The sequence below is a fragment of the Anastrepha ludens genome, chromosome 4, assembly GCF_028408465.1.
Source record: "Anastrepha ludens isolate Willacy chromosome 4, idAnaLude1.1, whole genome shotgun sequence".
In the NCBI taxonomy this organism is placed as follows: Eukaryota; Metazoa; Arthropoda; class Insecta; order Diptera; family Tephritidae; genus Anastrepha; species Anastrepha ludens.
The window spans coordinates 64,069,135-64,087,543 of NC_071500.1; the positions used below are offsets into that span (position 1 = coordinate 64,069,135).

Consider the following 18,409-nt stretch of genomic DNA (forward strand, 5'->3'; position numbering starts at 1 on the left):
CGGACTTCCAGTGAAAGCTTAGTGACATTCGGTTCAGTGGAAGCGAAATTATTGCATCTAAAGTGTCAAAATGTTTGTGTCATCGGTAAAAAAATTAGTTTTGAACAGAGAGCTAATATCAAATGTTGTTTTAAAATGGGCAATACGTTGACCGAAACATTTGAATTTATGAAAAAAGCTTAGGGCGATGATTGTCTATCTCGTGCCAGAGTTCAGAAAATAAATGACAGTGAACATACGGGCCGCCCAAAATCAGTAATCACTGAAAACTCCATCGAAATCGTTCGTAAATTTACAAAAATTAACCGAAATCATCGTTGAAATTCATGGAATCTGAGTTGAGTATCTCCAATTTTGATTTATCGCAAATAAACTGATCATTTGGGCTGGTAAGGTCTGTGCATGTTTCATTCCGCACAAGTTAACTGAGGTCCAAAAGTTGCTCAGAATTCAACATTCGCAAGACCTCATTAAAGAGGCGAGAAAAGATGATAACTTCCTTTACAACATTGTAACTGGTGATGAAACGTGGTGTTTCCAACATAAACCTGAAACTAAGTGTCAAAGTGACGAATGGAAGGTCCCAGACGAGCCACCACCCAAAAAATCGCGATTGGAGAAGTCAAAAATCAAGTCGATGCCCATTTGTTTTTACGATTCCAAGGGAATTGTGCACAAGGAGTTCGTGATAGCTGGCTAAACTATCAATGCAATTTTCTGTCCTCGAGTTTTGAAGGGTTTGTTGCACCGCATTCGTCGAATTCGTCCTGAATACCGCGAAGGAGAAAGCTGGCGCTTATTGCATGTTAATTCACCATCTCATCGATCCACTCTTGTGACTGATTTTTTCAGTAGAAATCGCATTTTAACGATCAATCATTCACCATATTCGCCTGATATGGCTCTTTGTGACTTCTACCATGAAAGGAAAATATTTTGCGTACGTAGAGGCCATCCAAAAGGCTTGCACCGACATCCTGAAGGACATTCCGGTCAATAATCTGAAACACTCTTTCGAAAAGCTTTTAGATCGCGCAAAACACTATATCGATGCCAGAAGGAACTATTTTGAATAAATAAACTCGAAGTTATCAGTTGTGGTGTGCTTCAAGTCAGGGAAAGCATCGAGTCTTACAAATCGAGAGATTTGCAGTTTTACGCCACCACTAAACAATAGATTTTTTTTTATCAAAAGCAGATATATACCCGGCGGTTCGCCATTGCCTGCCGAGTGATGACCGCTATAAGCCTAGTCTAAGAATAACCAAAGCTACATTGGCTCAGGCGTTCATCAAAATCGCAGGAAGTTTGATACTCTTGCTGAACTAACCCCTGAGATCTCAATATCATGGACATGACGCTACCGATGCTCAGTTTTGTCAAACGTTTCAAGGCTAAACTGGGCAGTAAAAAAGCTTGGGAAGGGTTATCTAAAAACTACAAGATAAATCAGAACATAATATTATATTTAGATGCAAGAGGAAGTTGCAGGGGCAGGTGTGTCTGCACCGGGGAAAAGATATTTTTTTTTGCTATATTTTTATTGCATAGAAGTGCAGACCTTAAATAAGAACTCTATGACAGCAAGGTACTAGGGTCGAACTCGAAGTCGCTTTACGGCCTTCCACTCCAAATTAATTCTAAGCTTTCTGATAAGAAGACAGTTTTAGCATAAACCCTTCGTCAAATATATGTAATTTCAAAGTTGCAATTTGTAGACTTCTGATCGAAACCATAAAATATACATACATCATTTAAAAAAATGTTGGCAGGACTCCCATAAAAATAATAAAAATAATTTTTTCTTGGAGTTATTGTCGATTTGTGGGTCATAAAGAATGAAATGAAATATGTTGCTATTGCAATATGAACGGTTGAAAAAGAGTTGGCGTAAACTGTAGAGTATTTTTCATTAAATAATATAATTTTTTATAGAGCTGCCGATAGATTTTCATTGGAAAAATTAAAAATCTTTAAATATACATGTACATACATATACAAATATACATTAATACATATGTGTGCTTTGTGTGTATAAGGGGTGAAGGGGTTCGTTTAAAAAATTCCACCATTAAGAAAGCAATCACAATAAATTACAATGCAAGCATCATAAAGTGAATAAGGACTAAATGAGATAAAAAAAACATACATACATATGTTTGTAGAAAAATATATATGTACATACATGCATGTAGATAATTGTGCTGATCTGACTGTGGCTGTAATGCACGCGATGCACGCAAACTCAAAATGTAAACAACCCCACAACAGACCGAATATCAAAACAAAACCCCTGAAGAACAAAAATAACAGTTACTTTCAGCATTGGAAGTCGCTTGTCGACACATTTATCAGCTTTTCGTATTCCACAAACTTTCGGTTGAACCTTTCAGTCTGCCGCGTTGCAAACGATGTGATGTGGTGAGGTGAGGGTGGTAAATAGTAATAGCGTCCAACAGGCCCTCATTCTTAAGAGATTGTTCTGTATACCAGAACAACCCTTAAAGCGATGGATATTGGCCAAAACAAAACCGTTAGGGTGACCAGAGGTATCAATTATAAATTATTTTATGAAATCGTGTTCACTTAGTACTTTTAAACTTTCACTGCTCGAGTTTAGTATAGATGAATCATTAAAAGGAAATATAGCAATTTACCTAAAGAATTGCTACTGACAGTAAAGCATCCTTCCCATCCTTCCCCCAGGAGCAAATCATCCATACGCCATGTACACTCATAGATAGAAGTTCGAGCATCAATCATAAGCTAGCGAATCGGATCTAAATGCCATGACAACTTTATCATGTAACTGTTTAATATACATATGTGTATGTGTGTACATACATAAAACAAGATAAATCCAAGCACTCAAACGATAGCTACGTATGCATGTATATGCATTGCGAGAGATTTTACTTCGTATTCATTTGAAAAGAAATTTTTGCAAAATGGCTAAACAAACTAGAGTGATTCGATGATTCCTACGACAGTCGATTCTACGTTGCCATAATGACCCCGATTTATATCCGGCCAATAACTGTCATATCACCAGAATTCCCCAAAATTGTATGGGAAATATTTTATGATTCTACAACATTGAGGGCTTGCAAAGGGAATAGCTAATCTAATTTGCATAGTAGGATATATGGTACCTTCTTGATTTGAGGGCTTGCAAAGGGAATAGCTAATCTAATTTGCATAGTAGGATATATGGTACCTTCTTGATTTGAAAACGCATTAGTTTACTTTTATATTGGATTAATTCAGCCTTTGCTTAGTTTTTTTTAAGAAAAGTTCTCCACCATTTGACTCTTATATTGACACAGAAGGAGCAGATATCTTAGTCAAAAGAGAGTCAGTCATAAACTTTATTAAACCGATATCGGGTTTCCATGGAGTTTCTTATAATCTATAGAAACCCGACTCATTCCAGAAATATAACAGTGCTGCTCCCCAGCTTACAAGTCTTTGCATAAGACGAGTCAGAGGGTACAATATCAGAAGGTCGGGATATACAGGGAGTGCCGGGAAATGGCGTATATCACTGAGGTAGCAGGAAAAACTTAGCCAATATTTAATTTTTTTCCCAGATTTGTGCCAGTTCAGCAATAGTATGTGATATAATAAAGACAGCTCTGGTTTTTCCGGAATTACCCTAACTAAAATGTGCGTTTCCTCGAGAGTATGAGTCACATATTTACACGCATTGAAGGCAAGCTCTTTGGTGTACGACAATTGATTAGTACATATGAAAAACAAAATACAAGAAAACAAAAAAAAAAAAAATAAACAATATGGTCACCCAAAAGCTATTTCCAATTGTAACCAAAACAACCGGCTACTGGCTCACACAGAATTTCAGCAACCACACAGAGTTAGTTATCATTTCGTCGTCTGCCGTTTTGGGGGTGTTGCAAAAGTTATATTTATCCTTACTGCGCGCATTTTCAATATTTGCCGGTCGCGTGTTCGTGTGGTGACAAGGAAAACAAGAAAACAAAGCAAGATAACGAAAGTAGTGAGAATAAATAGTGAAACCACAGTGCATAGTGCGCGGGTGCGTGGCTAATTGATAATACCTATGCATGGATGTATGCAGCCAAAATTTAGAGTGAGAGTGGTGTTCAGGTGGATTTTTTTTCGCAAAGTTATTTTGCGCTTTAAAATCTATACAAAATTTTCGACACAAACACATACATAGAGGTGGATATATTGCGTGCACACATACTTATATATGGACGTAACATACAAGTAATAAACGCCGGCATTGCAATTTTGAGTCTTCCTACTTACGTCAACTGCTTTATCGACATTACTGCCATTGTTATGGTTATGTTTTGACAATGCACTTGCAAGCGTTGTGGGCACCGCCGGTCCAGTAATTAAAGGTTTCCGACCCTCTATAACCGTCATTGTGGTTGTTGTGGTCGTTGTACTCTTTATCAACACAACAAAACGTGTTCTAACAAAACACTAATACTTCTATACTTATGTATGTGTGTCCTTTGTGTGACTGGTAACATCACGTTTTCCTCTGTTATTATCGTGCATTATATTTTGTAGTTCTCTGGTAAGGAGTTTCTCTGCATTCAGGTATTGATTTTCCGCAACTTTTTGTGACTTTCTTAAAGTACAGGAAAGCGTTGAGTACATGAAAAACTGAAAAGAGAAGTTTCCACTTACCAACTAAAGAAGTAGATTATCTCAAGTGAAGTATGCACTTATAAAAATTTACATACTAAGAAGATGAGAGTGGAGAAAATCAAAACAAAAGACAACAAAAGCAAGCATTTGAAGCATTTCCACAGGAGTAAAATCGAGGTGCTGTAAATAAGACGAGTGTATAGTTGGAAAAATATACCAGGCAATATTTGCTCAGGGCAAAATCACAAGACTACGCGATAATAATAAAATTTTTATTAAATATAGCTGAAGTCATAATATTTAATCATAAATATTTAACAATAAATTAAAAAAAAAAAAAATTATTTTTCAATAATAAAATTTGAGGTTGACATCAACGTACAAAGCCAAAACTACCTAATAAAATAGAGGAAGAGTATAAAAGTAAAGGTTTTCTTCGAGAAGGAATAATTTATATGTTTTGATTGATATTAACAAGAACTCTTCGAATTTTATGAGTTTATCTTCTTGAATTTATTACAAACCATCATCGTCCTCATCATTTGGCGCTACAGTTTCTTGTGATATTTGGCCTGCAAGACGGGTTTTCGCCATTCTTGGCGTTCACATGCTATCTTTTCCAAATTTTTGACTGTCATTGTTAGTCCTCAGGACATCAGAATTCGTTTTAGAGGTATGGTTCCTTCGGCAAAGTTTCTTATTTTGATCCCTAGAATATGATTTTCACAGGGCAATGAGCGATGTTTTTGCCTCCCCACAAATCGACCCGGCCTAATATATATATATAACGGAAAACGGATTTAAGCGCCAAACATATATATATATATATATATATATGTTTGGCGCTTAAATCCGTTTTCGGTTGTTTGGCCGAGCTCCTCCTCCTATTTTTGGCGTGCGTCTTAATGTTGTTCCACAAATGGAGGGACCTACAGTTTCAAGCCGACTCCGAACGGGATTTGCCATTGCCTGCCGAGGGACGACCGCTATTAGAAAAAACTTTTTTCTCGTTTTGGTCTTACCCCGAGATACGAACCTACGCTCTTTCTGAATCCTTTGGGTCTTTATAAATCGCGTTATGCCATCTCCTTGTATTAGATCAATTATCACATCATTTGTGCTAACACTCCACTATCTTTCTTTACTGGTCTATGTATTTTTCTTAAAGTTTTTTCTGTACTCTCCTCAGTTCCTCCTGATCTTTGTCATATCTCCGCGTCATAACATAAGACTGATCTCACTATTGATTGGCATATTATCGTTTTGCATTTTTTATTGATTAACTTTGATTTGAATATTTTCGCTAAGGCGTAGTGTGTCTTGTTTGCTGCATATAGTCTCTCACTCTGCTAGTTAATAATATTGCAGGTAGGCGAAGGTTCTTCTTCTTCTTAATTGGCGCGATAACCGCTTACGCGATTTTGGCCGAGCTTAACAAAGCGCGCCAGTCGTTTCTTTCTCGTGCTAACCGGCGCCAATTGGACACACCAAGTGAAGCCAAGTCCTTCGCCACCTGATCTTTCCAACGCAGAGGAGGCCTTCCTCTTCCTCTGCTACCACCAGCTGGTACCGCATCGAATACTTTCAAAGCCGGAGCGTTTGTATCCATTCGGACGACATGACCCAGCCAACGAAGCCGCTGGATCTTTATTCGCTGCGCTATGTCTATGTCGTCGTAAAGCTCATACAGCTCATCGTTCCATCGTCTGCGATATTCGCCGTTGCCAACGTGCAAAGGTCCAAAAATCTTACGCAGAATCTTTCTCTCGAACAGGCGAAGGTTTCAATCTCTCAAAATTGTAGTCGTTCATATTTAGTGTTCTTGGTTGTCTTCTGCTCACGGATCTCGATAGTTCCATGAACACTGGTTTTTGATGTTTTCATTATCACGGCAGCTACGTCAAAGTTGCTTGACGGCAGTTCCATTGTATTGGCGTGCGTTCGCATTTGACGGTGACTAGTGATAAACTCGGTCACTTGACGAAGGATGCCACATATCTTTTTTGAGCATTTTGCGTTAGATTTGTCGTATTGCTCTATATGCTATTGTCCTTTGTTCGGTGTAGCTCTAACTTAGAGTTTGTAAGATCTTAGTAGTCCACCCTAATTATGAGAGGAAAAAATAAAAAAGCAATATGTTCACCCAAAAGCTATATTCAATTGTAACCAAAACAACTGGCTACTGGTTCACACAGAATTTCAGCTACCACACGAACTTAGTTATCAATTTGTCGTCTACCGTTTTGGTGTTGCAAAAGTTATATTTATCCTTACTGCTAATTATGAGAGGTGTTGAAGTAAGGAACCACCCTGTCCTTTTCTCGCCGATTTGTGCACTGCTAATTTACCCTGCCTACTATGATCTCTGGCTCCCTACAGGGTCCGACACTCGAAGTGTAACCAATTAAAAGGGCATTAAATTTAGTTTGGAAAAGGTAAAAATGTGTGAAAATAATACAAAATTAAGAATCAATTTACTTTTGATCGATATGACCACCTTTTGCCTTGACCATGACCTTGAGACGGTCCTGAAATGAATCGCAAGCTGCCCGAATGTGACTTGCAGGTATTTTGGTCCACTCGTGGACAATGACTTTTTTCAGCGTCTCGAGACTGGTGAATCTTTTAGTTCGAACCCTCCTCTCCAAAATGGCCCAAGAGAATAATCCATCGGACTCACGTCTGGCTATTATGAGAGCCATTGTGTGGACATTACGAAGTTTGTAACGTGGTTTTTAGTTATTTTTGGTCCACTCGAGCTTTGTGAGACGGTGTCGAGTCCTGTTGAAACGTCCGTGTTCTGCCAACGAAATGTTTGTCTACCACGGCTTCAAAGCAACCTCCAGAATACTTGAACAATTTTCTCGTCAGAAAACACAATGTTCGGAAACTGTTGGCTTTCGGCTAAGCGAAGCAACCCCTTCACTCTCTCAAGTCAGACTTGTTGCTGCTTTGGTGTGAGATTATGCGCCTTTTGGATCTCGTAAGGCTTGACTTTGATATCATTTTTCAGTATGCGCCGGATGCTACGGCCAGATATTTTCAGTTCTTTCGTTTTCGCTTCTTCACTTTTTGAGCCATTTCACGTGACGTTGCAGTCTTTCGTCGACTACCTCCATGACGTTTCGCGATGTTACCAGTATCATTGTAACGAGTAATGGTGCGATAAACAAAAACTGTATTTACTTTATGGTGCGCACGAACAATCGCTGGTTGTGGTTATCCAGCCAAATAGAATGCAATCACACCATTACGTTTGAAATCCATTACTGAACTTTTTATTTCAGCTAATATTTCAAAAAAATTCTAAATTTTATCTACTTTGATCAAAATTTAATTAGCACCTGAGCGTTTCGAATTAATCAAAATATCTTACGACTGACAATCTATCTTAAAAGTGCAGGCAAATGCCGTAGGCATAACTCGAATCGATTATTTTGTCTTAATTTTGTTTTCTGTTTTTTTATTTTTTATTTTACTTTTAAATCCGTAATGCACTTATAATACATACACGACATGAGGAAGAACAATGACCCTCGGCACTAAAAACAGCGGAAATGCCAATAAACTTCCCTGGAAAATCGTGTTTTCGTGCTTTTGGCGTATTTAAAATCTTTTGTTAGTTCGAAAATTGCTTTCATTGCTAAAGGGCGCAAAGATAAACAACACAGGGGTAAAATATCCAACCATAGTAATTGGTGTTGGCGTGCTGGCAATTTAATTTGTTTGCGAGCAAGTTCTGGCTAATAATAATTTCAGCAAATATCGACAAATTAATGGGATTTCAACCGTTTTGGAAGGAAAGGAAAAATTTTGCGAATTTTATATTCGAAAGGGGTACGATAAGTGTGCAGAAGTATATACATACATATACAAATTTGTGTAGTAGTGTTAAAACAAGCGGAAGCAATAAAATTATTTCCCGGGCATGAAATAGACTCTGGCATTGATGGCCGAAAGTAGTCTATGATTAAACGGGATTTTATTTTCTGGCCCCACGAATATTCACGAAGTAGTTATTGAAGTAAAACTTCAACGTGAATTACAAATACTGTAGGGCGGAAATTAATATTTTATAAGCAGAATGTATTTATCTACCAGTATAAAAACCAAAGAAATATCAATCTTCTTCAAATAAACCACATTGCAGGGAAGAATAATAATTAATAAATAGATTCAAGCAACATTTTTTCGCCGCCTGCCACAGACGAACGCGATTCGAACCAACGTTTACGTGTAAACAAGCGAACAGCGCTACATCAATACCACAAGTGCAATCATATAGTTTGCTGCTATTTACGTACTAGAATATAATAGAAATTCTATAATCGAAACTACGAGATTCGTTGCATACTTTTAGGCATAACGAAATGACACTTATGTACACAGCGAAAAATACATGACAAATAATGTTAAAAAGATATTTGTGTAATGAAAAAAAATTTAATAATTTAAAAATAAAATGAATTGTGAAAATATAAAACTTATATGTTGCATCAAATAAACTTGGAGCTTTTGGGCTACAGATAGCATTATAAGTATGATGTGCAGCGATTGTTTGTAGTCCCAATTTGGCTATAGAAAAAGTGTGAGTTATCAAAGGTAGAGGTGGTAGTGAAGTATAGGAGCGGCATGTGGAGTGGTTTCGATCGTTGCAGTTCTCGTGGCGTGGATATTCAAAGTACCAATAATGCTGGCAGCAGTCAACAGGAGACTTTGGCCGAAATTGAACACATATCAACGATAGCAGGCTCGCTAGTATCAATTGCTTCCATATCACATACACACACGCAAGTACGTTATGTAAGTATGTATTCGTCTTTGAGGTAAATGTCTCTGGGCGGGGGTGGTTACTGATTTTGGCGTATTTTTAATACATTTTTTGTTGTTTTTCCTTCAAACAGCAATGTACAAACGATGCTGGTTATGAAACTGAACACACCTCACTCAATTCGGATTTTGATGAGGCGGAACTGCGTCGGGAATTATTGCGTGATGTAGGCTACTATTAGATATAAAACTCTCATATTATGTATTAACCAAATCCCTTTTTTGTTACAGAAATGGAAACTATTGTTTGATATGGTAAGTTGGTTTTTAATTGACATATTTGTTAGCGCTTCGTTTACCAGAAAAACACATTAAACAATTAAAATAGGTCAAGTAGGTAGCTCAAATTTGTTGAATGAGTTGAGTTAGCGAAATGGGCGGAAACCAAAGGCCTAAACTGTTCCATGGTACAATAAAGAAGGTAGTTCCATTATCATTTTTCGGCGGCCACATTTAAAGAGATTTAATGATACTACTTGCCATAATCTCTATTAATTCGTCATTCACGATTCCTTCTCATATATACAATGAAAAATTATAAATACACCAATATTTGGTAATAAAAACATAGTTCATACTACAGCAAAACGCATATAACGCAAAGGTTAAAAATTTTCAAAATCGCATCAAAACTTTCAACTTTTTAACCAGGGTTTTTTGAATTTTTCTAGGTTCGAAGTTTCTTATAACAAAACCTTATAAATCAAAGTTCTAAATTTTATACAATACAATTCTTACAAAAATTTAACAAATCTCATCATTTCAACTTTTTAACAGCATCTCTAGAAAACTTATGGGTAAGTAGTTTTATAGCCCATTGGATTTTAGAAAAACAAAGTGCAAGTGAATACGAAATACTATGGCTTTTTGGATTTTTTTTCTTTGCGGAAGGTGCTAGCTTTTTTCTTCCATATAAAAAAATCATTACTTTGTATGGAAGAGAAGGCGTGACACCTCGGAGGGAAAAAATTGTTAAAAACCGTATTTTGTATTCACTTAAAACCTTCACTCGGTTATACTTAAATTCAATGAATTATAAAACTGCATACCCAGAAAAATTTTAAAAACTCTGGTTAAAAAGTTGACAATTTTAAAGTTTGAAATGATGTTTTTATAAAAAATGTAGTGGAATGCGATGTATTTGAGAAAAAACCATAATCACTGTTCGAAAGTATGTATCACTAAACACATTTTGGAATAAGATGAAAATTTGTACATATATCTCAACCATATGGAAAAAGTAGAACAAAATTGTGAATAGCAAAAAAATATTAGGGAATCATAATAATTTCAATTCATTAGTTTTGGTATTACTTATATTCTTCACACATCAATATAATAATAAGTTAAGGCCAACATTTTGTATACATATTGGAAGGGTGTCATCATTCAAAATAATAAATTTATTCATAACAATATCACAGATATAACATTAGATGAAAATATGTCTTTGGTTCTCCCTAAGTAAGAAATCTTATATTGAAGCCGTTTTTCTCGAAATTTTGGTTTTTTGGATTATGACATTCTTGGAATTTAATCACCGCGCTTCGTATGTTGCATTCCCCAACATGGGTTTTAAACTGAAACTTTCAAACTTAATTCAAAATCCACAAAAGCTCAACAAATTTAAACCTTTTAATAATAATCTTTAGAAAAATTCAAGGTAAGCAGTTTCAAAGTCCATTCAATTTTAAAATAATGAAGTGTAAGTTCGAAGTCGCTAAAACATGCTTTGATTTTTGACAAATTTTTGCATGCCATGTTCAAAACTTTCTCCATATAAAAGACGTGGTCCGAAGTCGCAACGAAAAAAAAATGTCAAAAATCAATGAGGATGTAGAGCCCCTTGAAACTTGATCATAATACTAAAATTGAATGGGCTATACAACTGCATATCCCAAAAATTAAGAATAAAAAGTTAAAAATGTTGATGTATTCTTTTTGAAATTTGTTAAATTTTGTACATAGTTTGGAGTATTAAGTTATATGATTTTTGTTGTAGAATGCACTATGAAATGAAAGTATCATAGATAAAAACTAAAAACACGAAAACAAAAATTGTTAAAACTTAGTAATTCGTCGGGCTTTGCACATAAGGGTATGTATAAGTACAAAAAAAAAATTCCTTCAACACGTAATCGGTCAAAGCTACGCATCGAAATCTTTACAGCTGCATAAATCTCAAGAATTTGTTTTTGTTTTATTAAAAAATTAAATTTGTGCATCATTGTCAGTACAATCGATGCCTCCAATTGGCTGTGAACAATTTTTTAGAGTGTAATAAATTGCTAAGAGGGGGGATTTTAAGTATACCATTTGACACCAAATAAGAGCTGCCTTCGCGGCGTAGTGGTTAAAGCGCAGTTCTATCAAACTGCAATCGCGAGTTCAAATGCCGAGAGAAATTTTATGCTTCGCTTTTTTAATTCTCGAAAGTCAATAAAAAAGAACCCAAATTGAAGTCAAATATTGAAAACTATAATTTTTTGATAAAAATAATGAATTTCTATGATTTTTAATGAATTGCCAAAGTAAAATAAATAACATTTATATACACTTAATACAATTTTCCCTTAAGCGTTGTGGTTGCGCGCTATCCTCAAGTGGCCTTTGACATCGGGATAGACCCGCCAAGCCGTTTATTTAGAGATACTTATCGGAATTAGACCTAGTGGTACTTTCTCTGATACTGCTTCAATTACGCTGCGTGCTCGGAGTGCGCAAAGCCGTTAGTATGACAGATAGGAAATGCTTGTGACCAAGCAAGTGCACTATAAAGCATTTTTCTCTTTACTAAGCCAACCGCGAATATTGAGCAATATTTGGGCAACGCTGCGATTGTGTGTCGAAGCTTTTTTCATTGCATGCGCCCAGGTATCTTACGGTACATATGTACATACACATGCATACATATGAATGCAGTAATGTGGGAATTCGAAAAAAATACCACAAGCAGTTGTCGAAGTTGGAATTTCTAGATATAATTTCTTTGCTTATACTAAATATCAACGATAATTTATAAACACTCGTGAGCCACACTAAACGAAGGTTTTTAGTTGGCCGTTACTGATCTTCGAGCCACGTCAATTGCGGGGACCTTATTGTGAGTATTTAATTAAAAAAAAATTACTTTGTAATAAGTTTTAGAGCTCATATGTACTGATATTTTAAACATTCAATATGGCAACTTTTAAATAAGAAAAAAATAGAGAACAGTAAAATTATAAGCCAAAAATAAGCTGTAAAATGTTGTTCGATACCAACTTTTTTCCATAATTTTGCTCTTCCATGCACGGCTACGGCGGCCGCCATATTACTAACTAAAAATTTGATCCTTGAAGACCTAACTACGAGTATAGCACGAAGTTTTAAAAATAATTTTTTATGAGACTTCAACCCTGTCATGCCCTAGAACTCATCACACTGCTTAAGTTTTTTAGGCGTCTAGATAATTCAAAAGAGATGCACGATTGCGCATAAGACTTCGGGTTGTTTTGTTAGAGTCTAAGTAAAGTCCTCGAGACAGCCTGACTGCCAGTGAGACATGGAAGTAATACTTTGTACCATTTTGTACATCCTCGGGCAAAGTAGCGATATTCTCGACCGAACGAGCAACATCTACGCATAGGGTTTTCCAATAACCGGTGTTATCTATCGCTATCGAGAGATGATTAACGATTTGTTATGGCCAGAATTGGATGCTATTAAACTGGGCAACGGTTATTTTCAACAAGACGGCGCTAAGTGCCAAACAAGCAACGAAATCATTGATCTTTTACGGGGAAAGTTTCCGGACCGTGTTATCTCTGGAAAATCCTTTATTAACATCTTTGGTGGGACCAGTTTGCATATTATGACATACGTTTGCACTAACCTGTATTTACTTCACTTGATTTGCTCTTCTAAGATACGCAAGATGCAGGTAGGACTTCTGATTAAGTAGAGTTTCCAATAGTATAATTCTTTTATATTTGTTTGCATGCCATCTGAGAAGTGTAATACAGAACTAGTCTTAAAGGGATCTGTCCGACCGCCTGTGCGCACGATAATTCGAACGAAAATTAATAAATTTTTATAAGAAACTCGGTACACATATTACACCCTTTGCACTGAAAATGGAAATTTTCCAAAAAAAACAAAAAATTGTAACTCTGTAACAAATTTTGTACAAATGATGGGCCAAGTGGTCAAGCGCACTTTTGGGTTATTGTGCATATCTCGATAATGATTCAAGGGGTTGGACGTATATATGCGCTAAAAGAAAAACTGTTTGTAGAAGGGGTAACAAGAAAAATAAATATAAAAAAAAGTTATGCATTGTTTATTAGTACTTAAACTTTATAAAAAAATTATTTTAATTTTTCTTCACAAAAATTAGTATATAAAAAATCACGTGACCCAAAGTACAATGACAAAAAGTTGCTTCACGGTCTGCATCATTTCTCCTTGAAATTCTTGTAAAATAAAGTTGTATCTATAGTCTTTCGAGCCGGATTTTTGAATTTCGAAAAATTTTGCAATTTACGGAATTTTAAAAAAAGTATGCTGTTTACGTCATAAATGTCATACTTTAATTATGTTTATATATTATGTATTTTATGTATTATGTTTATAAATCTTTTTAAATAAAATAACAAAATTCAATTTCATAGAAAAGACACGTTCGAATATTAAAAAAAACCGTATCAAAAAATATTAAAAACTTTATGAGTTATCATGCATGCCGTACCGGAAAAAGTAGTTTTGAGAAAAATGAGTTTAAAGTTTGAGGTACAGGTATGCCCAGACCGCTCCTTACCTAGTTAATGGGCTGTAGAAGCTATAATATTGGGAATTTCCGCATGAAAATATCACAGTATATTCTTAAAATACTATACTTTCGAAATATCGAAAAAATCGATTTTTTTTTTTAATTCTGGACGTATGCTACCCCTCAATAAAACTCGCTCAAAATTGGTACCTCTATAGCTCCCGCTCCTAATGGGGATCGGATAAAAAGCAAGCCTTCTTTTTATTTGTTAAGTTTCAATTTGCGTCCGCTATAACTCTGATTCCCTATGAGTTTGTTTGAGTTGAAAAATTAGCAGCCATAAAAAGTTTTATTCGGACCGAATTTAGCACTTCCTTACGTTATAAAAAAATTAGTAGTGGCTACTAATAACAACAATAATTATAATGAAAACATGAGTATTTGCTATTTCGATTAATAATGTTGGTGTGTATTGTTTCGTTTTTCTTCTCGAAATAGTTTGACCCAGAAGGATTTGGGGAGATACCCGTTGATGACTTTGTAAAGGCATTAAAATCCCCAGAATTCTTGTCACAAGTGCCTATGAATAAACGAGAATTGTTGCATGAGCGCGCGAAAAAGGCGCGATTGCCAATTGGTCCCGGTTTTGTTACCTTCCAGGATTTTGTAAATGTGGTAAGTATTGACAAAATGTAGAACTTTTGTACTTCTTTATGTGAAAACAGATGCTATATAATATTACGAAAGGAGTTTCCACTTGAGAATTTTTTGGGCTTCTGCGAGCCATGGAAATAACTCATCCGTACTCAGAGCAAGTGATTGTTAATGCTCAGCTATGAGAGCGCTTTGTAACGTTATTTGAACATAATCTGTTATTATAACTAATATTATGACTTTTTTCTAGCCTGTTCTAATTAAAATGTAATATTTATAATTAATTTTGTAAAATATACATTTTTTTAAAATTACTTCAATAATTCACTCAGTTTTATTTAGTTTTACTTTTTTTAACATCTGGTCGCATTGCCCGCGATTGCGGTTATTGTTGGTTTTCTTCTCCTTTTAGCAGTCAAATCTCACCCGTTACTTCGGTGATGCCTAGCTTTGGATATAAAAACGCACTAAAATGCCCATTTAAAGAAAATAATATACAAAATTTTTATTGAATTACTTAAAGAACTTTGTATGCGTGACAAATTGTCTTTAAAATGTGCGTTTTTTTTAAATAAATGTGTTGTGGGTATGTCGAATTTAATTTATGAGTGAAATTTGAAGTGAACTTCTTAGGCGTCGATGGACGAGCGAGAATGGAGAGTACAATTTCAAGGCCATGTAACGTTTTGGACATTTTCGTTCCGCGAGAGAGAAAAAAGATATAACGTAGAGGAAAATGATAGAGAGAGCTATACCTTATATATTATATATCTTAGATACACTTTAAACTATTTTTCCTGAGTTTTTCCTTGTGCTTGCTAATTTCTAGTGAGAAATAACACTGCCTACTTTTTGGCGCTTGTTTATTGGTTCAAACTTGTAGGAAATATATTTTTGGAGCCTATTTTTTGGCGTTATATTTTCTTGGTGCCTACTGTTTGGGGCGTTTTTTGGTCCCAATATTTTTGGAATTTTTTTTGGTGCCTACTTTTCGGCGCTTATTTCCGTTTCCTGGCTAGTGCTTGTGTATACTATAAAGTGCTATCCGGCGTCGGATTTATTGGTATTGCTTTGAGGCAATTTGTGCCGTTGCTGCGGTCCTGGAATCGTTTCGTTTGTGCGGGTGATAAACGCTCGGAGTAGTGTGCATTGTTGCCACGGTTGTGTCCGGCGTTCACCTACACCGGTCACCCCTTCTCTGTTTTTTGTAAATTTTGTCTATTTGTATTCTCTGCAAATGTTGTGAATTTATTTAGATATATATTCTTTCTCTTTTTCGCTCTCCCTCATTCTCTCTTGGGTCTCTCCTCCTTTCTACGCAACACGCACCTTTTTCAATGTGATTTCTTCTTCATTTTCTCCGAATCAAGCTAAACAAAAAAAAAATTGTATTAACTAGCAATCTTTGCTTACGTTGCCTTTACCTGTTTTAAGGCAATATCCTATTGCTTTAGTTCAAAGGCTCTTCGGCGCATGTATATATTTGCATGTTTATGAAGTGGTATGTTTGTGTGCTTTTATACAAGTGCCCTTGGACATTTTGTGTGCAGTTTCGGTAAATATCCTTTGTCCAACTTGCACTTTGCATATTTTGTCCTTTCTGTATGCACCTACGTGCGTAGATATGTGTACATACTACACACATACACTTACAGACAAAATAATAGAAGCGGAATATTTTGATCAGTTTTGTCTAAAAATATAGCTCATTCTACAACAAATATCATATAAGCAAAAGTTTCAAACAGATTCTGCGTAAGATTTTTGGACCTTTGCACGTTGGCAACGGCGAATATCGCAGACGATGGAACGATGAGCTGTATGAGCTTTACGACGACATAGACATAGCGCAGCGAATAAAGATCCAGCGGCTACGTTGGCTGGGTCATGTCGTCCGAATGGATACAAACGCTCCGGATCTGAAAGTATTCGATGCGGTACCAGCTGGTGGTAGCAGAGGAAGAGGGCGGCCTCCTCTGCGTTGGAAAGATCAGGCGGAGAAGGACTTGGCTTCACTTGGTGTGTCCAACTGGCGCCGGTTAGCACGAGAAAGAAACGACTGGCGCGCTTTGTTAAACTCGGCCAAAATCGCGTAAGCGGTTATAGCGCCAATTAAGAAGAAGAAGAAAAGTTTCAAACTTTGTAAAAGATTTATAAAAATCAAAATTTCAAATTTTTTAATCAGAATTTAGAGAAAATATGGGTACGCAGATTTATAGCCAACTAAATTTTAGTAGAATGGTAGTTGGACGGTGTTGCGCATTTTTTTCTTATAAAGAATAGACGATTTTGTTTTTATAAATCTTGTACGAAGTTTGGAACTTTGATTGATATGTTATTTGTTGTAGAGTAAGATATGTTTTAACAAAACATAAATAAATAAATAAATAAAAAGAAACAAAGGCATAGTAGTCGAAATTGGTAAAAATATCGCGATTCTATTATTTTGTCCGTAAGCGCACACATACATCATTGCATTGGCGATAGAACATTCCCGTACGGGAGGTAGCAATCACTGCATTTTCATCGCTGAAATCAAATGCAAATTACTCGTATCAGGTTATGAATTCAGACAATAATAGTAAGCAAAGCGGAAGGGGTTGACGTAAACAAGAAGAGAGTAAAGTGCTGTGTTAAAGTAATTAACAACCCAGTTGGTAACCGACATCTAACAGCATGCATGTCGCGTGCATGGCAAGAAAAGTCATCGATTCCCTCTCGCTGACATTTCCAGGCCTCCTGACTCATGAATTACTATGCCACAGGCGGAGAGGTAGATCTATATGTGTCTGCAGCGACAGCCAAGCTGCGCTAATGACCTTAGACAGACCCCAAATACTTCAAGGATAGTCGAATCCTGTAAATCCAGGCTAAACTATGTCGGTAGACATAATAGCCTGATGCTAACATAGGTCCCAGCACACGTGGGTCTCGCGGGTAACGAGATTTCTGACTCTTTAGCCAGAATTCACTCTGGGACCAACTTCCTCGGTCCGGAGCCCGTTTCGCCACTACCTTCTGAAGCCATCAAAGCCACGGTTAACAAACGGGTTACTCTAACCCACAAGCGAGCTTGGCAAGCTGACAGAGGCTGCAGATGGACAAAACTGATGTTACCTGTCATGTCCGACCGACTGTCGGCAGACAGAAGGGTTTGCCACTAAGCTGAGGGGACTGTATTAGGCTGGTTGGACTGATGACGGACCACTTTCTATGGGCGAAGCACATGGAAAAGCTCGGCATCTCAGACAGTGCACTTTACCTAGCATGTGGAGAGCATCTCATCCTCGATGGCGGACCACTTTCTGTGCGTCTGCCCAGCCTTCGCTCGAATCAGGCTTGAGATCTTTGGCACTGATGTGTTAAGAAACGACCACCTTGGCTCCTTGGCACCACAAGATCGACTTAGATTTCTTCGGAGGTCGGGTAGAGTAAAGAAAATTAAAAAAGAAATTAGAGTGCAGTACAATGGATTTAATTGTGTCTGAGTGCTGTACTTGCTGGTCTGTCCCGACAAAAACAAAAATGCCA

The 18,409-nt window shown here is 36.5% G+C and overlaps 1 protein-coding gene across 1 annotated transcript in view; it reads left to right on the top strand.

The window, feature by feature from the left end:
- The first annotated feature begins 9,202 nt into the window (after nt 1-9,202).
- LOC128859605 (protein rhomboid) overlaps nt 9,203-18,409 on the top strand; it is an 89,023-nt gene continuing 79,816 nt past the window's right edge. The window contains exons 1-4 of the mRNA XM_054096546.1: nt 9,203-9,447; nt 9,549-9,641; nt 9,706-9,729; nt 14,723-14,899. Of these exons, the coding sequence (XP_053952521.1) occupies nt 9,277-9,447; nt 9,549-9,641; nt 9,706-9,729; nt 14,723-14,899 (465 nt within the window). The 5' untranslated portion in view covers nt 9,203-9,276. The remainder of the gene's footprint in view (nt 9,448-9,548; nt 9,642-9,705; nt 9,730-14,722; nt 14,900-18,409) is intronic.